The 24,415-nt window shown below is 38.7% G+C and overlaps 2 protein-coding genes across 9 annotated transcripts in view; one reads left to right on the top strand and one right to left on the bottom strand.

Annotated features, from left to right (window-relative positions):
- Nucleotides 1-712: 712 nt before the first annotated feature.
- Nucleotides 713-24,415, bottom strand: LOC122653579 (auxin-responsive protein IAA13-like). 5 transcript variants are annotated; one of them, XM_043847462.1, is made up of 6 exons: nucleotides 24,385-24,415; nucleotides 4,013-4,388; nucleotides 3,230-3,567; nucleotides 2,717-2,855; nucleotides 1,283-1,344; nucleotides 713-1,210 (listed from the first exon to the last, which is right to left on the bottom strand). In XM_043847462.1, the coding sequence occupies exons 2-6, from the start codon at nucleotides 4,345-4,347 to the stop codon at nucleotides 1,161-1,163; spliced, it is 924 nt and encodes a 307-aa protein (XP_043703397.1). In that variant the 5' UTR covers nucleotides 4,348-4,388; nucleotides 24,385-24,415; the 3' UTR covers nucleotides 713-1,160. The 5 variants fall into 5 exon arrangements, with proteins under 5 accessions (XP_043703397.1, XP_043703395.1, XP_043703396.1 ...); XM_043847460.1 differs by lacking the exon at nucleotides 24,385-24,415 and having other exon boundaries at nucleotides 2,717-2,849; nucleotides 4,013-4,555; XM_043847461.1 differs by lacking the exon at nucleotides 24,385-24,415 and having other exon boundaries at nucleotides 2,717-2,849; nucleotides 3,230-3,564; nucleotides 4,013-4,551.
- Nucleotides 21,589-24,415, top strand: part of LOC122653578 (protein CHROMATIN REMODELING 20) — a 117,927-nt gene continuing 115,100 nt past the window's right edge. For 2 of the 4 annotated variants that reach the window (XM_043847456.1, XM_043847453.1), the window contains exons 1-3: nucleotides 21,589-21,789; nucleotides 23,022-23,024; nucleotides 23,643-23,784. In XM_043847456.1, the coding sequence (XP_043703391.1) occupies nucleotides 23,023-23,024; nucleotides 23,643-23,784 (144 nt within the window). In that variant the 5' untranslated portion in view covers nucleotides 21,589-21,789; nucleotide 23,022. The remainder of the gene's footprint in view (nucleotides 21,790-23,021; nucleotides 23,025-23,642; nucleotides 23,785-24,415) is intronic. The other 2 variants (XM_043847454.1, XM_043847455.1) reach the window with 2 other exon arrangements.

Here is a 24,415-nt window from a genome sequence, read left to right as displayed (position 1 = left end):
GATCACCACCACCCAGCAAAGTACTCTGTTCTGTGAGATCTCCGAATCAAGGTTGCATGCCAGTCATCCTGCCTGTCTGATTATGGCAAGCCATCAAATATATTACAAACTGTCCCCTATAATAATAAACTTCAGTATTCAGCATTTTTTTTCTTTGGAGGGAGGAGGGAAGGATATTTGTATTCAATCTTCTTAGCCATGGCTTCCTGCAACTGATAACAGATGTCAAAGAGAATCTGATTTGCATCTTTACAACAAGTTGTTAATGTGTGTGACAGCATCAGGGTTTGAATGGGCCATGTTTATGAACAAGCAAGGTTAATCTGACGTAGTTGTTAAGGATGTCCTGAAGCCACTCCATTTGTGGAGGCACCATGATGTGGATCCCAATTCTGCATTCCTCATCTTCATTCTGTTCAATGTTGTATCAACTGCTATGGCCCAAAACCTTAATCTCTCTCTCTCTCTCACACACACACACACATAAAGATTGAGCTATTGAGTTACTATAATACCAATACAGCAGTTTACATCATTGACATCTAGAGGGAGGGCACACAAGGGTTTCCATACAGATGAAAGATGATCCTCCAAAAGCATATTAGTACAAAACTACAAATAACACAAATCAATGAGATTACAAATAGAGGTCTGGCACAACTTTTCCCCAACACCAATAAATGCCACGGATTTCTTTTTTTTGGGGGGATAAAAAAAAGTATTTAAGTGTAAGGCAAGGCCACCAAGCAGGAAGAAAGATTAAAACAATAGAAACCATGCAACTTCCTTTCAACACCAAGGAAAGCTGAGTCCATCCAGATTGCAGCAAAACTCAAAATCCTAGCAATCAAGCACTTCCATATTTACAGTATGGGGGAAAAAACAAAAAAAAAAAGTCTTCAACTACATATGCATGTAATAAGACAAGGTGAAAACGAAACGTGTATGCCTTGCATCAAAATAAAGGCTATAATTCCCAGAGAATGGGTGAGAAAACAACCAAAAAGGCAATCCAGCAAGGCAGCAAGCACTGGGAGACTGATCTGCATGTGGCAAAGTGTTCTGATTCTTCAGTCTCCACATTTCTTTTCCTTGAGCACTTTTTATAAGTTTGATTTTTCTTCATCTTATTTTACCAAGAAAGGAGAATGATGACACTACTAGATGGGCTTGTTTCTTTGTCTCCCATCCCTTTCTTGAAATCTTGGAGCTGCAAGAGACACCTTAATTAGTTATTAAAAGAATCAAGGTAATGAAAAGATGAGGTTGATTGCACACATACCAAGACCATTAGCCTCAGAAGTCCTCATGATTCTAAGCCTCTTCACAGTATTAAGGAACATCCTACATACAAACAAGGTATTGAAGAAAATGTACGCACTAATGACGTAAAAATGAAGCAAGATAAGAATGGAGCAGAATTTCAAAGCATGATCCATTTCATCATTTCTGTAACTTGGCAGGGTGGTAAAAGCTTGGGCTGCCGGGCAGACAAAGATTTGAATCTGAGGCATCCAATTCTTGAATAATAATAAGGGTAAATTACTGATCACCGCCTGGTTTTCAATCAAAACTTAGATCACCCCCTGGTTTTTGAAAAAACTCAAATCACCCCCTGGTTTAGACCCAAAATGACAAATTAGTCCCTAACGTTAGTTTTATGCTGTCAAGTGATGATGTTAGTCAGTTAAATAAATTTAAATCCCTAAACTACCCTTGACATCCAAACATAGATTTTGAAGGGTAGTATTGTAAATTTAATTCTAATATTTTAGTACAAGGGTAAAATAGTCCTTTCATCCCAATAACTAACAGCAGACTAACACCGTTACTGTAGAAGGGATAATTTGAGTTTTTTCAAAAATCAGGGGGTGATCTGAGTTTCGATTGAAAACCAGGGGGTGATCTGTAATTTACCCTAATAATAATAATAATAATAATATTTTAAAAAAGAAAAAACTAAAGGTACAACCAATCAAAAACCACCCTTCCTGACCATGCAAAAGTGACATTTGCATCGGATTACAGCCCTTTTATTTAAGCTTTTCCACGAGTGTGTAAGCTTTTCATTATCCATGTCCCTATTTACCCTTCTCTTTAAATGTGATTTAAGATGCTGACACCAAGTTCTTTTCCTTCTAGTCCTTAGGATGGTTAAGTTGCGAAGAAACCTGTGTCTAATTTTCATTACATCGAACTTTAAAATTCCCCTTGAATTCTTGTGCTTGGTATACAGTCCATTATATGTATCAAGAATCTCTTAAACTCTCACCACCCTAGTCCCCCTTTTCCAAAACATACCATAAAGAAGTACCAATTCCAATTATCTTATAGGATAAAAACTATTCAAAGCAGGCAAATTTTATTTCAGGGAAGCCATTTCCTCCCTAAGATTTAGAGACAAGAAAAGAACATCAATACACTTTGCCCTTTAAAATAAATGTCCTTTTATTTCCCATGAGAAGAAGATTCGAGAAGTATCTGAATAATGTCAGGGGGTATTCCATGATATGAAAACACAAGGAGAAATATGGGAGGACACCAAAACCCAAGTCTACAATACAAAAACCCTAAAAGAAAGCATTTCTAAGTTATTTGCGTCACTATAAATATACATGTCTCTATGTAAATGTATGCATGTATTGGGGGGGGGGGGGTTTGTTTGTGGGTGAATATGTTATGTAAATATCATGTATTGAATGGAATGAACACATACCCCCAAGGAACATCTCCTACGAGCATCCAATCTCCCTCTTTGTCTTCATAAGTGAGCACAAATTCAGATGATCCATCCAAAAATTTTGAGGGCTTTGTTGCTTCCACAATTACACTTTGTTCAATTTCTCCACCTGAACCTAATTTTACAAAATGATGCCACTATCACACACTAAATAAAGCAATGCATCGATTCAAGAAATCAAACAAAAAGAAACATTTATTCCATTAATCAAAGAATAGTCACATATAGGATTTACATCTTCTCTACTCTACCTCCACATCCATCTAAAGGCTGACCTCAGCCACACTAGTGTAACTAACTTTAATTTACAACAGAGAAGGCATCATTCAGTAACAGAGCTTCAGCCAGCACAGATTATTTTTGGATGAATTTAGAATTCATGACCGACTTGTTACTCTAATCAGGTGGATGATAAACAAATTTAGCAATCCCTAAATAGTTTGTTAGTTATAAGAACTGAAGAGCAAAGACACTGGAAAGAAAACTCACGTATGGTATTAACGGTTGTGGTGGGTCTGTGGAACATCTCCTCCAATGTTTGAGACAGGGTTTCATAACAGTTATGAGCATTTAGATCCACCTTCCTCCCAATAGGTACACCATCCATGTTCACCTTCACAAACAGGGAACTGGCCACACGCCCTTTCTCCTGAACACTACTTTTGTTCTTGTTGTTACAATTGTTAGTAGCCTCCACTGGGACATCCTTACTTCTGTTATTCCCGGTGATCATACATTCTTCCTCTTCAGCAGATGAGGCCTTCACTTGGCTAACCAAGCTGTTCATCCTATAAGCCCTAATAGGTGGCCATCCCACAACCTGACTGCTGCCAACAGATGACCAAATTGCATGAATGAATAACCAACACAATCAGCCTAAAAGATGAACTGTAACATAAAGAAGCCAAAACTCAAGGTCCACAAAAACCCAGACACTAACTAGAACAAGCAGCAAAAATCCTCAAATGAAACAAATATTAGAATACTAAACAGAAAGGCAGTGTAACACAACATTAGTATCACAGAAGCATGTATGTCATGAGAAAAGATGCCCATTCTTATCATCAAATCAAAATCACCAAAGTCCATTAAATATTACAAATTCAGCAGGTAAACAGATTAAAATAGAAAAATGGAAGGCAAAAAAACAAGAGAAAATATCTAGTAATACAGATAATAAAAGTTAGATAAGGCAAACAAAGAAGAAGAACAAGCAGAAACAAGCATCTGCTGAGTGGAGAGAAGAGTTTAATTTTTGTCAATGAATCATACCTGGAACCATTACCAGATCCAACCTCTTGGGGAGTAGAATCAGCAGCTCTCTTGGTACCAGAGACAGGAGTGACAGAAGCATTTGCTCTCATAGTGCCAGGAGACGAAGAAGAAGAAGCAGAAGCACCACGAGTGACAATAGAAGGGAAATCCTTAGCCGTCAAGATCCTACCATACTCTCCCCAAGCAGACGGCTTATTAGCAGCCTTTCCCGCACCGCCAAGGCTCAACCCCAGCCCAAGCTCGAGCTCAGACTCAGCTGGGTAGGAAGAAACCTCAGACAACATACCCACGTAGTCCTGCTCCACCACTTCCGCCTTCGACACCGTCGACATCGACCCATTTCCGGAGCTTCCGGAAGAAGCTCCTCCTCCACCTCCACCACCATCATCGCTGACTGGTAAACCCAAAACACCTTCCATTAAGACTTTTTTTTTCTCTGTAAAAATTTAAGTACGGTTCGGAGATTAAAGCAGATTTGCAGAGGAGCATGGAGAAGAGATTCTGTTTCAAGTGAACGGAATGGAATATAGAGAGAGAGGAATGCAAGGGGTTTAAAGGAGAGTTGGGAGTTGAAACTTGAGACTACTAGTAGGGGTGTCAATGGGTCGGTTCGGTCTGATTTCGGTTCAGATTTTTTGATTTCGGTGTGATTTTTATAAAAATCAAAACCGAATCATTAAGAAATGTTCGATTTCGGTGCGGTTTGATTTTGTGTCGATTTCGATTTATGATAACGGGTTGATATCGATTTGGATTCAGTTCGATACCGATTTTATATAACTAATTAACTAGTAAGGTCCGATTAGTATTATTATATTCCAAATGCACCAACTAAGTATAGAGATTCCCAATTCATTCTTACAGGGGTTGGTTCAATATTAAACCATAAACGAATATAGGAAACTAGTGCAATGGATGCTCTATAGTAATTATTACAGAAGCAAGTTTCTTGGCATTAAAGTATTAAACCATGATCGCATAGAGGATGAGAGAACATCCATAAAATTTATTTGATCTCAACAAGTCTAAACGCTTTTAAAATTGATATAGATAGGTACATAAATCCATAAAATTTATTTGATCTCAGCATTTTATCGGGTTGGATCGGTTCGATTTGGGTTTAGGCCTAACGGTTTGGGTCACCGGTGTACCGTCGGGCTAGCCCAAACCGAATCGAAGTCGATTGCTCTCTGGATCCACAAACCGAATCCAAACCAATAAGAGATTGGTCCGATGTGATCCAGGCTCGTTCGGTCCGATTTTATCGGTTCAAGTTGGGTGTTGACACCCCTACTTGAGAGAGTTAAGAGGAAAAGAAAGACGAGCAAAAAGGGACAGATGGAGTGGAGTGGAGAGGAGAGTAGAGAGAGAGAAGAATATGCTTAACAGCTTAAGTGTGCTTGTTTTTAGGGGTAGGAAGGGGTTGTGTGCGTGTGTATTGGGCAGCAAGAAGTAGGACGAAAGGTAGATTGTGTGGTGATGCTATGATGGCTGTGGTCCCATGTGTTTGGCGTTGGTGGTGCATTCCAGTACCCTCTCAATTTCTCAACCCTTTACGTTTTATTTTTTGTAGTCTTTCAATCTCTCTCCTTCCTTCTCCCTTTCCCCACCAGCCCAATCTCCTTTTTTTTCATATATTTTTCTTTAAGAGGGGGGAGGGGGAACTAGAAAGGGGGAAGGTAACAGTGAAGAGACTCGAACTTGTGCATCACAACTCACCAAATGTGTTAGACAATTGTTGTTCATCTCTCCTGTCTCAATTTGGATCCTCTACTGCTGAGCTGTCCAGCAGGACCCTACTGCCAAGACACAGCAAGCCGAGAAATGATCGCCTTACCCCTGCCCGAGCACCTTGCCCGAGTGGGGCTAAAGCGGTCATTTATCGCCTTGTTGTGTCTTGGCAGTAGGGTCCTGCCGGGCAGCTCAACAGTAGAGGATCTGAATCCCTCCTTTCTCTTTAGTAAAATTTAAAAAAAAAAAGGGTAATTTACACATACCACCCCTGAGGTTTGGCGAAAGGATATTTTTACCCCCCAGTTTTGGAAAATTCTGCGTACCCCCCTGAGGTTTGCAAACGATAACAAATAAGCCCATTCCGTCAGTTCATGACTAATAGTGTTAAAAATATGGGATGAAATGACAAAATTACCCTTGCAAAAAAAAAAAACCCTGCAACTACTCATCTTCCCCAAAAAACCTACAACTCACATATCTCAATCCTCAAGCAAACCTACCCTGAAACTAATCAAATTGGATGGTAACTGTAATGGATTAGTTGAATCAACTCTTACACTATCAACCTCTTCTTTTTTTGGTTTTAATTTGTTCTTCTTCTCTGGGTTTTTGTTTGAATTTTATCTATCAATCACAAATTCTGGGGAAGATGAGTTGCAGGTTTTTTGTATCAATTCCTTTAATTGGGCTGTTACTGTTCTCTCCTCATCCGTCAATCCCATATTGAATTCAATCACCTCATTTTCCAAGTTTAAAGGTTCGAATTCCATGGATAATTATCTACTATTTATTTTTCCTGCTATAATCCAAAATGAAATACAGGAAGCTAAAGCATTATACAGAATTCACACCCAAAATAAGAACATAACTAACCGCTATCTTGATCTAGACACACAACCACGAGCTCCACCGGATCTTCGCAAGCAAAACCTTTCAGAAGAGAGGCTTGAGGAGGAGGGGGGAGAAAGATGCAAACTTCTAAGGATTATACTTTAAGTAGTGTCTAGGGTTTCATCTGAGAGATTACAAAAGAGGAGAGACATGCAGAGCGCGAGAGAGAGAGATAGAGACAGAGAAATTAAGAGAATTATAGAAGGAAATCGTAGAATCTCAACACCCCAGTACCTGGATTCCAACGTTTTTCATTCTCTGCCATTTCTTCGTGATTACAAGAAAAGAGATTCTTTTTACCAAGTAAACTTTGAGGGTAGTTGCAGCAGAGACGAGAAAGGAGGGAGAAGGGTCAGGACTGTGACCATGAGAGAGAATGAAAGAAAGTTGAGAGACGACATAGGGAACCAGTTGCGATGATGAACTCTAGGGCAATGATCCAGTATTTGACAAAAGCAGTTGATTTGAGTTTGAGTTACTGAAAATCACATAAGAAAGCAGATATTTTCCTAACCCAGGTTCCCAATCCCCGAGCTGACCAACGGAGATAGGGTCTATGAAAGAGATTTGTGGGTTTCCCTTGCAAATGAGGGGAAAATCAAAAGCTTGTTGAAAAGAGAAAACTATAATGAATAGAAAGAGAGAGATGAACAACAAAGGGAAAGAGTTTTAGCAGTCGGTGGAATGACTTTCTTCAGCTCCCTTCACCAGAGCTTCTCTTAACGCTATGGACATAGTCGATTTCCTCCTCTGAAAGAGAAGATAAGATGGAATAACAGAATCTCCATATGAACACAATCAAGACGATGGGTCGTGTTCATACCTGTCTATCCTTCCTCTTCAAAAATCAATAATATCCAACGAAGAGAGAAGATTTTCAGGATACCTGCAACTCATCTTCCCCAAATCGACAAGTTTTTTTTTTGTTTTTTTTTTCTTGCAAGGGTAATTTTGTCAGTTCACCTCTTGTTTTTAACACTGTTAGTCATGAACTGACGGAATGGGCTTATTTGTTACTGTTTGCAAACCTCAGGGGGGGTACGTAGAATTTTTCAAAACCGGGGGGTGAAATTATCCTTTCGTCAAACCTCAGGGGTGGTATGTGTAAATTACCCAAAAAAAATTATATATATATATAGATAGATATATATTCACCCTGAATTTGATGACTATTTTTCAAAGGAAGTGAATATTTTATAATTAGAGGCTGTTGGGGGTATGATGTCTTATATTCTGCTGCAGGTTTGTGGGCTGATTTGGAAAGACCGTTTAAAGGTCATAAGGCTTGAGGCTCGAATAAATTTTTTTAGGAATACATGGATATTTCGGTAATGTGTGCATATGTAGGTTTCACTATAAATTTGTAATGAGAATTTATTCTCTATAATCTAAGAGATGCATGTGGACAAGCGACTGTAACCCTATTCTCCATTGATAATGAAACATATCTCATCTCAATGTGGATGTAGACAATCTTGTCAAACAACGTTAATCCTTATGTTGTGTGATTGTTTATTTACAATTTTCATTCATTTTTTGCATCGTTATAGATTTTCGTTTCTACGAAGGGATCTATACTACATTAGTATTGTATATTGGCATCAGATACACTAGAAAGGGATATGTCTCTTTCTATGGGTGTCGGGATGTACAACAAGAGACCCACATGTAGTAATAATGGGAAAGGAGTGAAAAACGTGTGAGAGGGCAAATATAGATATCATGTATACATCATTTTCTCTAATTTTTTAAGATATAAATGTCTATAGTCTTTTATTAAATTTTAAGAATATCCTTAGTTTTCTTTAAATTTACAATAAAATGCGACCAGCCATCCGATCAACAGTAAGGCGGCGTTTTAGCCGTTTAAGTTAACTAGTTCTCAAAAACTACATAGTTGATGATCGTTGATGGTTTAGATTCCAATCAAATTGGGATTCTAGAGTATACCTAAGATAAGAACTTTTGCAAGAAGATCCATCAAAAGACATTTAGGAAAATCGGGAGAGAAAAGTAAACAAAGACAAGCACAGCCGGGCAATGGAAAGAGCTTGAAAGGGAAACAAATAGAAGATTGGTTCTTAAAGGTTACCCTAAAAAAAAAAAAAAAGGTTGGTTGTCAACCATGGGTTTTTTTTTTTTGGGGGGGGGGGCGGGGGAATTGGGAGCTTATATATATTTTACTGGGGGGGGGGGGGGGCAGGCCCCAAGGAGCTCATCCATGGTAATTTATATGCAACCTTGCTCTCTTTTTTTTTCGTCCCCACATGATTTAAACAAATTTGGCATATCACCAAATGAATGCATTGGTTCCTAAGGTATTGCAACTCTTGTAGGAATGTTTATGTTAACTCTCCCTCAAAAAATATGTTTTCTTAAGATATTGAGATTATTGGAAAAATGCTTATGCCTGTTAACCACTCCCCCCTAAAAAAATGTTTTTATATCTCTAAATGCCACAAAATAAAGCAGTAAATGGGTGAGGGATTGCGCTTTGGATGGAGATTATGGATTTTCAAACATAAGACTGAATTTTTGTAGTAAATGTGTACATATAATAGCCATTAAGAGAATTAAGCATATAATTTTTTTTCATACCAAGTTCTAACTACTCAAACAATATTTATTATGATCCCTTGTGAAATAAAAATCTACATCAATGGTTTTTAAATGCTAATTTGGATTAATATGAACCAAATCCTTGGGTAGGTCGTAATTGGCATCATTAGCTTCATGTAAGAAAAAGACTCTTTATTGATATTGGGGGACAAAAGGTTTCATTGCTCAACAACACTAATTGACATCAATTTTATTTAACTTGTAACAAACTTTTTATAGTTGTATTGGGGTTTTGACTTTCTTATTTACTATTGCACCTACATTAAAAACACAACAAAGAAAAAATTTGTGCTATTAGTTGTATAATAGTTATTGAAACCAATCACTAGTTCATTTACAGCAACATTATACCTTATGTGTATTATTATTATTTTGATATAATTCAATTAATGGACAAATAATATAAAGTATCTTCATCATATTAAGTTGCACGACCAAATCCTAAGACAATAATACCTTTGAAATATGCTTGATGACTAATTATCGCATTACAAACTATCTGTGTACACGCGCACGTAAAGAGTGGATCAGGATCCTCTACAATACCAGCGGGGCGGCAGTGCACATTTGACGGCACAGCAGAGGCCAGGTGGCAGACATGGCACACATGGCCTCTGCTGTATCGTCGGATGTGCACTGCCACCCCGCTAGTATTGTAGAGGATTTTAATACGTAGAGAGTTTGGCCACATGAAAAGAATGATGTGATCAATCTCAACCATCCCTTCATGGAGGCCCTAGATTCTAGTTGGCCACATGTTAAATTTGTACGTAATAAAATCATTTGTTAGACTCCTTCTCTTATAAATAGAGAGTTATATTTGTTATATTTATTTCTAAATAACTTTGTGTTATCATTTTCCTTTGTGTTGTCATCTATTCCAATTTCATGTTTTTATTTAGAAAAGCGTGAAAAGTTAAGAAATATCAATAACCAAAAAACTTAAACATTAATGATTTGGATTTTTTTTTTTCAATTTGAAAAATATTTTATTTTGTCAAATGATATAGAGATTTTTTGTGAATGAAAAATATATTAAAGCAAAAGAGCAAAATAAAACATCGAAGTTAACAAAAGGCAATTCTAAGGGGGAATTCAACAAAAAATCAAAACAAGAAATCAAGGACAGTACATCAAAAGCCGGAAAAGGGGATAAACAGTAATAAACTGATGATAGATAAAAAAACAATAGAGGGAAGAAACATTCATAAAATGATGATACATCAATTGACAATTTGATATTTACTATGAGCATTATGATGAAGTGGCCAACACATGCGGCCATTTCTAATTGCCAACTAGGTTCCTAGATGGAATAATATGTGATCGATCAAGTGTTTTTATTTTATTTTATTTTATTAGGTGAATCAAATGAATAAATAATTTTGAATTTGTTTTTGGGTAAATGCTTAAATGCTTTGGTTGATATTTAGCATCACTAACTTTAATGAAAAGCAATACTCAAAGTCTAAGATGTAATGTGTTTTAATGTAATAAAGCATATTATAATCTTTATTGGTTACTTTGTTTTTTCTTTTACGAGTTTGTCTGCCTTTAATGGGCCAGGAAGCATGAATAACTTGTTTTAAAAAGTTGAAAACTAAAGATCAAGAATTTTGAATTCTATGCATTTACTTTGCCACATTTGTCTGCTCTTTTATCTCTATCTGGTGGATTAATGGGTCTTACCCAAGGTTCTAAATCTCGGTGTTGAAGCCTATTTTGGTCAGCTAGGAAACTCAGATTTTTCTCAAAACTAGGTCGAAACTTGGTATTTTTAGACAAAATTCGATATGTTATGTATCTTCAAAACTGGTCGAAACTATGCTGGTTAAAATTGATTAAAACTTTGTATTTTCGGTCGAAACTAATTGAAACTATCGAAATATACAAAATATGGTCGAAACCTGACTTGTACCAAGTTTTGTCTTGATTTCTTGGAAAACCGAGATATCTCTATTGAAACCACTGGTTTTGACCAAGTTCTTGAACTATGGTCTTACCTGATCCGATCAAATTCGTAAAATCTGGTTTAAGTACAGTTAACCCAACCGATCCGCCTCGCAAAGTGATGCGTCATAGAATCCCCCAACCAACCAAAAGCTGCCACGTAAACGTACTGGGACTGAATCCGAGGACCGAGCCGAGCTATCATGGAACCGAGCCAAACTCAAGGACCGAGCCGACCAGGCCGAACCGAGCCAAGGGACTCCAAACCGAGCACCTGGGGCGAGCATCGCATTCGCCGACCACTGAGCCAAGCACATCAAGCTCGGTTGAAAGGGCAATCATCGCTGAGCACGAATGCCTAGTCAAGCCCCAATCCAGTCTGAGGGCCGAGCTGAGCTCAACAGTGTGGCACCAAACACGGCCGAGCACGGAGGCTGAAGGAGAAGGCCATCACCCTGATCACCAACACAGCCGAGCATTGTGGCCGGGCACTGAGATTGAGGCCGAGGTCGAGCACTGAAGCAGAGGCCAAGGCCGAGCACTGAGGCAACGACCGCCCGAGCCCGAGCTCGAGGCCGAGAACTGAGGCCGTGATAGGGCATAAAATCACCTCACCAATTAGAAGTTGCCATGTGGCCGACCTGAGGTCAGTCCAAGAACCAAACTGAGCCGAGCAAGAAATAGGGTTGACCCGATCTCCGATAGGTCACCTGACAGAACCGAGCTCACACAAGTCAGCCAGGGCTGAGGCTGAGCTCTAAGCCGAGCTCGCACAAGTCAGCCATAAACTCCTGACTGAGCATACACTGGACAACCTAGGCCGAGGTGACTGCCGAGACCGACCTACCAGGCCAACCTCAGAGGCCGACCTCCGAGGTCGAGCCCTCCACCAACGTCATCATAATGACCCGCCGGGAATTGCGGAGCCACATCAGCGCATCCCAAGAATCATGGGATAAGGATCGAGCCACAATCCCAACGCGATACGAAATCACGCCAAGTATGGACTCTTACCTTAACAAGAGTCCGACCCCGAAAATGACTCTCCACTCCGCTCTACGCGAGAGAGCCTTCCAAAAGAAGAACTCCTACCATACTAGGACTTTTCCAACCGCCTCACCTCATCCACACTCTGTTAATGCCCAGGTATGGAGCACAATTCCACATCTCACTTTTTACTAGCTGTTATGCTGTTGCACTGGAGACCTTACTTGAGCGTCGGAGAGTCCCAAGCCGGAGCCACACCGGCTCTCTTGCTCTCACTTGGTTTTTGCAGGCTCATCCGTGGGTGAACCGAGCGACGGAGGTTTTCACACGCAACACAAAGGACAACCTATTGAGTATATGACTTGCTTGACTTGCCAACTAAACCCGATTAAACCATGTCCAATCTCCTAAGCAGGACTCTCAGTTTTGTGTTTATATCTTTGTTTTAGTGAAAACACTAAGAATGATAGATTTTTAGGTCCAAAAAGCTAAATAAACCGCTTTTCAGTTAGGTATCTGGTCTGGTTTATAAGAATTTGGACCATGAAATAAACCCGGCCTAGTGGTCAGCCTCGAGAACCATTACATATGTTTGCTTATGACAAGATGGTTAGAGCATAACGTTAAAATGTCGCAAAATTTTGAAATTCATGATATTGCGAGATTCTGGTTTTTCTTTGATTTTCATTTCTAACTCTTATGGGACCCACGAATTGCAACCACAACCGACAACCTGACAGAGTGGGACCCTAGGGCACGTGGCTCGACACGTTGGATGGAAAGCCACGTCGGCCGACAGGATGTGAGACGAATACGGTAAACATAAGGACCACTATGGTTGGTTTGGTCGGAGACAGCTGGGCTGTTCGATAATGGTGTTATTTACTGGGTGGCTTTCGGGGTCAAGACCCAGACCAACCATTACGGTCCGACCTTTCAAAATTCTAGTCTCCTCATCAAAGCGTACGGCGATGTCTCAAGCCTTGGAGACAAAGTCCACCGCCCCTTACCTGGGCCCACCGAAAGATATTCTTGATAGATACGGCCGGAATTATTATGTGTTCCCATGCCTCGTCAACCGTGCTTCGTACTTGATGGCAACCTTTGATGCTGGCCAATTGGATTGTGACGACGCTAATGCCGTATCTCAACTGTACACGTCGGATTTTGATGATCTGGACTTCATCCATCGCATTTCAGATACGTTGGAGGATGGATATGTATCGGGGTATCGTGTTCACTAATTAAAGGTGTTAATTTAGGATCGGAACTATGGATCAGATCATTACCGATCCACTAAAAATAAAAGAAGTAAGAACCACAACTAATCTACCCATTACGTTATTGGTCGGTTCTGGATCTAAAATTCGGAATCGATTAAAAAACGGGACGGGATGGGTCTCTCACTTGTTCAGAACCGCCAAGAGCCGTTTCAAACTTGTATTAATCATATATTTGGTGTTGATGATGTTGATTTTGAAATTTTGAATTTATTGTAAAATTAATTTTTTAGTATTTTGGTTGATATTTTTATTTGTATGTTTATGGATGGATATTTAGTTATTTGTATTGTTATTTATATGGTCAAAAATGAATATTTATTTATTTGTATACGCATTAATATGTATCAGTTAATACTAAAAATGAATATTTAATTAGGGAAAAGAATGTTGCATGGTTGTGTGGCTCCTATGCCCAAATTGAAACCGAGATTCTCTGGGGGCCTAAATGCCCTACCGCACTAGCCCATTATCAGTTGTGGACTTGTGTTAGCAATTGTCCTCAGGAATGGATATTTGATTAATTGTATGTAAAGGGAAAAATTTGTAGAATTTTGGACATTAGTATCAAAAACTGATTAGGAACCAAAATCGGAACCAGACTAACGCATCCATTATTAAAAGGTTCTGGATCTCAAATTTAAAGCCAATTAGATAAATAAGTCGGTTCTAATCCCAAGTCCTTCAACTGCAACTGAGTAGAAATTGGATCGATTACCCAAAATAGGACCCATTTACACCCTTACTAATTTTTTTTTAGGGTCAAAGGGAGGCCTTTGGGCCAATACTATTGAAAACACCTTTACTATTGATTGATATGCATCGATACCCCCCCAAAAAAAAAAAAAAAAATCAAAAAGTCATATTTTATTTACCAAAATTTGGGTTTTTTTTTTATTTTTTTTGGTGGGACAAAATTTGGGTTTTTACCGCTATAGGAGTGTAATAGCGGCAATCGGTATCTACCGTTGACATTGTGAACTAAACCCATGAGTTTTTTTTTTTTTTTTAATGATAAAAACAAAATTTATTAAGCTAAAGAGAGGGATAAACATAAGTATTGTTTGTTTCTTGGGCCTTTTTAGCTAAGTTAGACACCACTAGTGAACATAATGGATCCCCCAAATTGCTCATGCTCAAATCCTGCCCTATAGAGTTAATATCCAAAAAATAGTGTAAGAACGGTCAAGGCCAAGGCTTCGTAGTTGGAGATGGAAGAAAATCAAAGATTTGCCGATTCGAGCACCACATTTCTTTCACATTCAATCCTAAACGTTGAGCATGCTCGAGCCCAGTATGAATACTAAATAGCTCTGGCTCCAAAGGACGAGAAGTTTTGATTGATCCTGCAGCAAACAAAATAAATTAGTCATTTAGCAAAAAAATGTAAGACCATCCAGCTGTAGCTACTCCGGAGATCTGGTATCCTGCACAAATTAAAACAGGAAAACTAAAGCTAGGCAAATGAGAAATAGTAGTCAATGTGACAACCTCCTCAGTTGGAGGATAAACTTCATGGGAAGAGAATGAGGGGGAGGGCGGGGGGAGTTGGAAAACAAAGTTTTGGTCCAGAAGTTGATTTGAGAAATAAACACAGGCTCCATTTGGTACATACGCAAAGGGAAAAGGCTAGTCATGTCACCCGCATGTGTCGTGGCACACGCTATGAAATGATCCATTACCCTAATGTGTGATGCCCCATCTCACATTCCTATTGGTGTGGTCCACTAGTTTGTGGGCACCTATACCTTGTTACATGAGGCATATTCCATCTTTGTATTCGCTATAATATTTCTATCAATACTACATTTGGGTGCTTATTTATTAGGGAGAATGATTTATGATCAATTTGGTGAAATTGAAGAATTAGTTAGCCAAAGCAAAGAAATGTTGCCAATTCAAGCACAGTTAGCACTTGAGTTCCAGCCAATTGAAGAGACTACTATACTATTGCCATGGGTGGACTACTCATTTTATCATGACCATTGGTTAGATGGGAATGTCATGAGCCAAGTGCCTAAAACTTAGAGCGACTGAGAACAAATTGTAACAGGGATGTTGGGCGATATGGTAGCGGAGAAGTTGCTTAGACTCCGTCAACTCGATCTAGAACCTGGTAATGAACTGTTAGCACGGGATCTTGGTCCGATGCTGGAACCGATGGCACTGAATCCGTTTGCGTATGAATAGAAAGGCGCGTGATTGTCTCGTCTTGGTATTGGATCCGCTCTTTTTTCTCGTATCACGAGAGCCTTGTCAATAATCGGACTTTTCAAATTTATTGATACTTTACTTTCTATATGCTAACCATTATATTATTAAACTATCTTAGTTCACTTAATTTATTTTGTGTGTGTGTACTTACAAGTATGTATATAAAAATAGCACAAAATAAACATAAATGAATCATGATATCAAAATTAAATTAAATGGAGAGGTTTCTTTCAATGCCCCGTGTGTGGTTTTGGGCATTAGAGAGAGGATACAACGAGAAACTTGGCAATAGGGGGGTGCTACAATAAAATAGGTGGGAGCGTATAAAAGTGGTATGGATCCTGACATCGTGAAAATTTTTTCTCTCTAAATTAAATTATCCACTTTAGTTATTTAATGTATGTAGTAAACTAATATGCTCAAACGATAAAATAATGAGATATACGACTTAGCTTAATTTGTATAGAATATGTATCCACTAATGAAAAGAATGCACTCAATTTCAATCAAACGAGCTAAGCTTCAAGTAAATGAACGAATCATCAATGAACCAAACGTCTTGTGACTTGCCTTCAACAAACCAATCACCAACCATCAAGTATATGAACTTGTCTTTTACGTGAATGAACCAATTTTCAACATAACTATTTTAGATAAAATTGAGTCGTGTTTTAAGTAACACTCTCCTTAAATTAGTAAACACCCCCTATCAATGCGTATCGAAAATCTTGTGAAGCTACTTCTAAGATAAAACAACCTTCAAGGAAATCAGAGAGGCATTGCATTTACTCTCTTGATTTTTATTAAGAGGGGAGAGCTATGCTCAGCAAATCCAAAAACAAAGAAAAAAATTTAATTCATTACGTAAGAGAGAGAAATTTGTCTTCAAAAACAAGTTTGGAATTGATGAAATTGGATCCTTCACTATTAATAAATGCAACTGAAGAATAAAAAGAGCAAGAGCTAGGTAATTTTATAGAGGAATCGTCTTTCTTTACGTTTAGTTTCGCAAAGAAAAATAAAGTCAGGTTTGTGTTTTTCAATTTGATAATTCAAACATTTCCTAGTCAGATTATATATGATTGTTACTTTTGCTCATCAACTTCGGACAGAAAATCTTCATCCAAATAGAGTTACCCAATCTGGAAGTAGCTCGTTTTAGAATTCAATTAATAAGAACAAACATATGGATTTTCTCAAATAGAGTTACCCAATCTGGAAGTAGCTCGTTTAGGCCCGTTTGAAATACCTATTCTAACCCCAAAACCCTCCAGGGCTCCATTTTCCCTTAAGGCTCAAAATCAAAATTGACTAAAAGCCTTAACCCTCTCCATGGCTTAATAGGACAATGATTTTCAATGTAATGGACTTATGGGCCAACTCCCTTGCAATCCTAAAAATAATTACAAAAAATAGTTTCTGTTGTGACCTGTTTTGAGCCCATTTTGAGTTAAAATGTTCACTAGCCCGTTTAGCTTGATTATAGGTAGCCAAATTAAAATCCAAACACCAACCGACTGAAATAAGACAGGACCATGCCCGCCCAATGCAAGCCCGAATACTTAAATGATCGTACGCGGTGCAAGGGTGAAAATTGGTGAGGCCTAAGTAGGGCCGATTGAGCACGACCGATTGACCCCCCTAATTAGCAACTGTACTTGAAGGAACAGAGGAGTCCTCTTTTGAGTTAATGATTTTCTCTAGTTGTGGATTGGTGAAGCATTACTTGAAGGAGATGTTGGTGATGTCTACCCACTATAACTTAAAGAGCAACTTGTGGGTTGGAGGTGATAGTGCAGAGTGGACCTGCACACAAAAGAGAGAGAGAGAGGTTGAGAGTAGGGGATGACCGTATTTTTATCTGTTCCATTTCCCACTTGCTCCATTTTCTTAAGTTCCTCTAATAGAGGGGGGTGACCCCACCTCGGTAGTGTGTTCGGGCAGGGATAAGGGTAGTCATTTCTACCCCCCTCTCTTAGAGTAACTTGGGGAAATGGACCAGCCCAGGAAATGGAGCAAATAAAGGTTCGGGGATGGCCTGTTGTCATAAAAAAGAAAACTAAATGCATTGTATTATAGAATTTTTTTTTTTTGCAGCTACCTAGGTTGCAGCCTTGCAGGAACTTTCTTGCTACCCGCTTGCACGTTGCACCCAAAGAAATGGAATAATTTCGTCCATGTAATATGGTACTTCACGTTGGGGAATGAGAGGGCTGAGGGGTAAAGGGTAACACCGATTTTTATACCTTAAATTCCTGGTATTGCTTATAGTATTATGGTATTTGTATATAGATAAAACCTACAAATTGCATCCAATGGCTATTTAGCATCTTCGACAATCCAATGACTGTTACCCTACTTGCGTGGGAGATTCCTAGCCCTGCTCTTAGATGGAAAACATTCTCCCTTATAATATCATCTTTGTTTTGGGAACCTTAATTAAAGTAAGGGTTGATGTTCTTTGTGCCGTAGCGCAATCTGCACCCAGACACATGGGCTTGCCATTCAAGGGGGTAGGGTGGTCATTTCGCCCACTCCCATGTATCTAGGCGCAGCCCACACCCCCGGCACAGAAAACATTTGGCCTTCAAGTAAAAATTGATGATTAATTTTAGAAAACAAAAGGTATTTGTATATAATCTCATAATTTTTCAAAAAAGAAAAAAAAATGAAAACGATTACTAACTAGTCGTGTGATTCCTGTACCTAGATAAAAAAGCTTCCAAAATTACTACCCCACCTTGTGAAATAAAAAAAACCCATTCATGTTGATACCATAGTTGGAAAACCAGATTTTTTGACTCGACTCGCGTTTTAGAAAACATGGTGACTCGACTTGGTTAAACCGGACTTAACTCCTCTCAGGTTCCCTGCCTGGTCAGGTTCATAGGTTCCTCTCATAGGGGACCGAAAATGATGACCTCGCCCCCTGCCCGAACACACTACCCGAGTAGGGTGCGATCATCATTTCCGCCCTCCCTATGAGAGGAACCTACGAACCTGACCGGGACAGGGAACCTGAGAGGAGAAAAATTCCATTAAACCTAGTCAAATCGAGTCCTTTTTTATTATTATTAAAAAATAATAATAAATGCTACATTAGATGATGAAGAGGGCAACTGGGGAGAGAGAGAGAGATGGCTTCTTTTCATTTATATACAGAATTATTAATTCTACATGACAATTTCCAAGAAGAGAGAGAGAGAGAGAGATCCAAAATGTTAGTTTTGATAAGCATTTTTGCTCTTTATTGTTTCGCTAAAGCCTCTATAGGAAAAGTCATAAACCCCCACCCATATTTAATGTCTTGAAACTCTCACCCTCTCACGGCTTACACAGACGTGTATGAAAACTTCCCCTTGTTTGTTTTATACATTTAGTTTTACATTTATTAGTTGTTCTTATTATATTTATTGATATATTCACTCATAATCAAGTGCTATTTATATTACCAAAAAAATAAAAAAAAAACTCCAGTAACATTTATGTATTTAAACATGGATTTTTTATAATTACCATCCCAAAATCTTTCATATTTACTATTATCCCTCCCAAAAACTTTGAAACAACTGTTACCCTCCCCTGTTGCATAATAATAAATAACTGTCCCCCACCGTTACAGACCTTTTACGGCAGGGGTTAGTTGTGCCAATGTGCCGTTGTCACGGATTTTTTAGGACCAAAATGTCTTTTTTGGGGTGGTAATTGTAAAAAACTCCCACCCCATCACCATCATCCCTTCTCCTCCTCCTCCTTCTTCTCCTTCTTCTTTGAGTTGCAGAGGCACCAAGCCAGCGTCAACGCCATCGCCTGGGCTCCGCACAGTTCTTCGTTGAGGTTTCTTCTTGAATCTCTGAGATCTGGAACAACTGTCTTCTGGGTTCTTTCTACAGCCATTTGTCTCGACTTGAAGACCCTTGAATCTTTGGGATCTGGAACAACAACTTTCTGGGTTCTTCCGATTTGGAACCGAACATAAATGCAAAAAACTCCATTTTTCTTTTCAGAAAAAAAAAACACAAAAAACTCCATCTTCCCACCGACAATACACAGGGAGGCCGGAGGTGGGAGGAGACAATAGCTTTCTTTAAAAAAGAGGGTTTTGAGAAAAAAAAAAAAAAAAAAATCAAAACAGAGAGAATCAGTTTACAGGGGAGTGCTTCAAGGAGATGGGTTTCGGGTTGTAGGGGTGGTTCTTTATTTATTTATTTTTGTAAATTGATTATTTGTGGATTTGCATACACGGGAAGAAAGAGATTTACAGGGGATTGCTTCAAGGAGATGGTTTTTAAGTTGCAGGTGGGGGTTCCTTGGTTGTCTCTGGGGATGGGAAAAATTGGGACTTGAATTATCCCTAAGATCGACCATCTGGTAGAGACTCCATCACCGCCGCCCTTCGGGTGTCTGGTCGTGGGCATTAGACCCATTTGAAAGCTACAGTTCTTTGCAATGCAGCTGATGATGTTGCTTCTGTTTCTTTTTTTTTTTTTTTTTTTTTTTTCTGAATGTCAGTCGCTTGCTATTCTTCTTCTCTGTTTTAGTCTCCGCCTTCCTTCCTTCTTTTTGCTTCTTCTTCTACTCCCATTGGTTTTTTAATGTTTTAAAGAGAAGGGGAAAAAAAAGTGTTGGAAAATAGTAAAAAATACGAAAAAAGGGCATAAGTGTAACAACACGAATTTGCCATTTGCCAAAAAGAAAACAAGCAAAATCCGAAGCAAAGATGCTAGGAGAGAGAGAGAGGCTGGACTACATATTTCCTTCAAATAATATTATCGATTGGATCTAACGTCTTCTCCGTCTTGCAGATGTGGCAAGAACTGTGCGGAGCCCAGGCGATGGCGTTGACGCTTGCTTGGTGCCTCTGCAACTCAAAGAAGAAGGAGAAGAAGAAGGAGGAGAAGGGACGGTGGTGATGGGGTGGGAGTTTTTTACAATTACCACCCCAAAAAGGGCATTTTGGTGTTAAAAAATCCGTGACAACTGCACACTGTCACGATTAATCCCCGTCGTTACGGGTTTGTAACGGTGGGGGCCAGTTAATTATTATTATGCAACAGGGGAGCGTAACAGTTGTTTCAAAGTTTTTTGGGGGTAATAGTAAATATAAAAGATTTTGAGGTGGTAATTATAAAAAACCCTTTAAAAATTGACAAGACTCACCTAGTTAAAAGTGACTCTGGTTAAAAAATCGAGTCAATACCGAGTCGTGTCATTTTTCACCTTGGCCTAGTCTACATGACTTTTGACCAACTTTTCTAAAATTTTGACTCGATCGAATCAAAACATGGTTTTCCAAATATAGTTGATACCTCTGTGCTGAGGGAGTAGACCACCGCACAAGAATTTTTATCCATTGCTGTATAGGCAGCACTACTATACGCATCGTACGACACAACAGTGGCTATGTGTGCACAATGGGCCCCACTAAGCAGACATGGCCGCTGCTGCACTGCACGATGCGTACAGCAGCGGCTGCTGTATTGGAGCGGATAAAGGTCCCACCACACAACTATCTCTTGCTAAAAAGATATTGTAAAAAAATTATATGCCACTGCCCGGCTGTTCATCCACTACCTACAACTCCTACATTAAATTAAAAAAACAAAATGTGTTTGCTTGCACTTCTCTTGTGAATAAAACATAAAAAAAGTAGTAAGGGAACCGAAGTCTCTGTTCCCGATTTGACTGTTCTTTGTATTCTTCTACCAACCATAAACCCGTTAAAAGCATCTTTTTCAGTATTTTTTAGTAGATATATGATAGGCCCCACAGCAACAAGATATTGACATAAGTCAAAACATTTGGCTGCTTCTTCCCCTGTAATCCGTTTCTCTCGCATCGTGTATTCGTGATTGTCGAGACTCGAGACTGATGACAGAGAAGGGGAAAAGGTGCGGGCGTTCCACTTCATAAATACCCGCCACAGATTCATCATTTCAGTATATCTCTCCCTCTCTCTCTCTTTCTAGTTCAAATCAAATATTTTAAAGCTAATCTATCTGCCGGGTCGAGTTAGCGATTTTAGCCGTCGTTTCAAACCCTAGAATCTGCAGGTAAGTCCCGCGCTCGAACTTCTTCTAAATCCAGTGGACCCTGCTTGTATCTTTCCCCATTCTCATTTTTCTTCGGATTATTTCCGTTAAGTATGTTTCTACTGCAACCTCTTCAATTGATAATTACATATTTTCCTTTTGTAATAGCTAAGTCTATAGCTCTATACATGCTTCAGTTGTTTTTTAAATCATAATCGATGTCAAGGGAGCTGGTTCTATATCGTTTTATCTTTCTGGATAGGTAGAACCTAAATAAAGTTGAACTCATGCCCTCTTAATTGTGAGACCCTAAAGAGAGTTGAACTAATTACCTCTTATTGAATTCAAAATGTTAATTCATTTGGGAAAGAGTGATTGGAGCTTGACAGTTAAAGTCGATTATTAATGGGTTTTTGCTTGGTTTGACTGGAGATGCGTTATGTCTCAATTTGCTGGAACGGCCTCTGGTAGACTGCTACGTATCTATCAATCCTGTGCTTCCATAAGCTGTAGTGAAGCCCATGTAATGTCCTTGTAATCTATTCCCAACTTTTCATCGAAGGAATTATATTGTCTAGAGAACGGTAGAAGTTCCATCATTTGGTCTGTGCTGTGTCATTCTTTCTTACTAGAATTATTTGGTTGGGGGGAGGGGAGTTTGCCATTGGATTTGGACGCAGTGAAGTCAGATTGCAATTCCTCTATGATGGTATTTCTAGACATTTGTTGAGGGAGAGACATTTATATGGCGAGTAGGTGTATATTGCATAATTCACTGTGAGGTGTAATGTTTGGGTTGGTGTTACTATTTTGCCTTTTGTTGGCTGCATCATGTCATGCCTGGAAATACTCAAGCTTGTTTTGCTTCATTGTCATTTATACTTTCTAGAATTCGTGACAGGGTACTATGGAATATGCATTTTTGAGAGTATGCAAAGAAATTATGACGTATACAGTGATTAGCAATAGTGATTATTGCTAATAATATGTGAAGAGGTCCTCTTTTGTTTGACTGGGTAGATGTTTTAAAGGATTATACTTATAGAGTTCTTTTATGGTCATCATCGAGATGGTTTTCCATCTTATTTGATAGTCAAACGTTGTGTGGTTTCATTTTACTTTTTGTACTTGATGTATGCTTTCCCCCCTACTCTTGTACAAGATTTCCTAACTAATGAACTGCTATTTGTTATTGATAAGATTGGAAGAAAATCTTTGTAGCCATGATTGATGCAATTAGACATCTAAGATTTTGATTGGAGTTCCATAGCCAGACTTGCCATTAAAGTGTGATTGTAGCATGTAGAGAAAAGAAAGGAACAGGGAAAAGAAGAATAAACTAGAACTAAACTTTCGGTCATTTGGCACCTCTCTTTTTGTTTTCTTTAGGATTGGATTTAAATCAAATCAAGATTATTGACTTTAATTTATCATGCAATGTTCTTTGTTGGTAGGTCTACTGCATCACTACTATTTAATCTGTTGATATAAATATCTTATTTGTATGCATTTATCTATAGGAAATTTCTCAGAAAGGGAAAAAAAAATGAAAAAAAAAAAATCTTTTAATGTGCAAAGTTGTATACCCTTAAATCCATGTATATTAAACTAAAAACAATATACTCTACAGAGTTCCATGTATACCCTTAAATCTATTTCTCAGATTGGATATTAAACTAAAAACATAAACACATAAAGTTCCATGTATACCCTTAAATCCTTACATACTACTATTCCTAACAATATAATCTACAGAGTTGTAGCCAATCTTCTCTTGCAAATTCTTTTTTTCTGTTTATCTGAAATATTAAGTTCACTTTAAATTGTGGTTCTTTGATATTTGATCTATTTATGTAGTCGGTCTCCAGTGCCACATTTTATGGATCTATCAATTTGCTGATCAGATGTATAAATGTGTAGGGCTTGCACTATGAATGGAACTGAGGAACAACAGGAGGAAGGGGAAGATGTGGCAAGTGCTTCTAGTGATTCATGTACAGACAATGATTTGGATGAGGACGAATTATCAACATCTCAATATGATGATGAATCTCGTATTGAGGCATGCTTTTTACTCAAATTCGATTTCCCCCCAATTCTTATATTGTTCTATTCAATAGCCTATTGAATGCATGTGAGATAAATCCGAACCTTGATTCTTATCTCTGTTTTCCTTTATTCCTGTATTTGTTTCGCATGCGCTTAAAGCATTAAAAGCTTTTCTGGACTCAATATCTCCTTAGGCCTGATTTGGTATGATTTCTATTTCCAAAATTGTTTGGTTTGATTTTTGCACCTTATTTCAGCGAAATAGATATTAAGTGGAATAGAAATTCTGAAATAGCTGAGGAGCTGTTTCAGAATTTCTATTTCATTTGATTTAACTCGTGCTCTTTAATGAGCACATTGTCAATTTGATGGGCAAAGTAATAATTTCATGTTAAAAATAAAACAACACCTTTCTTCTCCTAATAGTCTCACCACCACCATGCCACCACCAGCACCCCACCACCACCTATACCATTGCCACTACCAACTTGCCACCTCCTTCGTTACTGCTACCATCACCGCCCACTGCCACCACCACCGCCAACTGCCACCACCACACCGCCACTGCCATTGCCACCAACACCACCATCACCACCACCACTGCCACCACCACCACCACCACCACCACCACCACCATCATCACC

The sequence above is a fragment of the Telopea speciosissima genome, chromosome 3 (assembly GCF_018873765.1).
Source record: "Telopea speciosissima isolate NSW1024214 ecotype Mountain lineage chromosome 3, Tspe_v1, whole genome shotgun sequence".
Classification (NCBI taxonomy): domain Eukaryota; kingdom Viridiplantae; phylum Streptophyta; class Magnoliopsida; order Proteales; family Proteaceae; genus Telopea; species Telopea speciosissima.
This window is presented reverse-complemented; position numbering and strand designations above follow the sequence as displayed.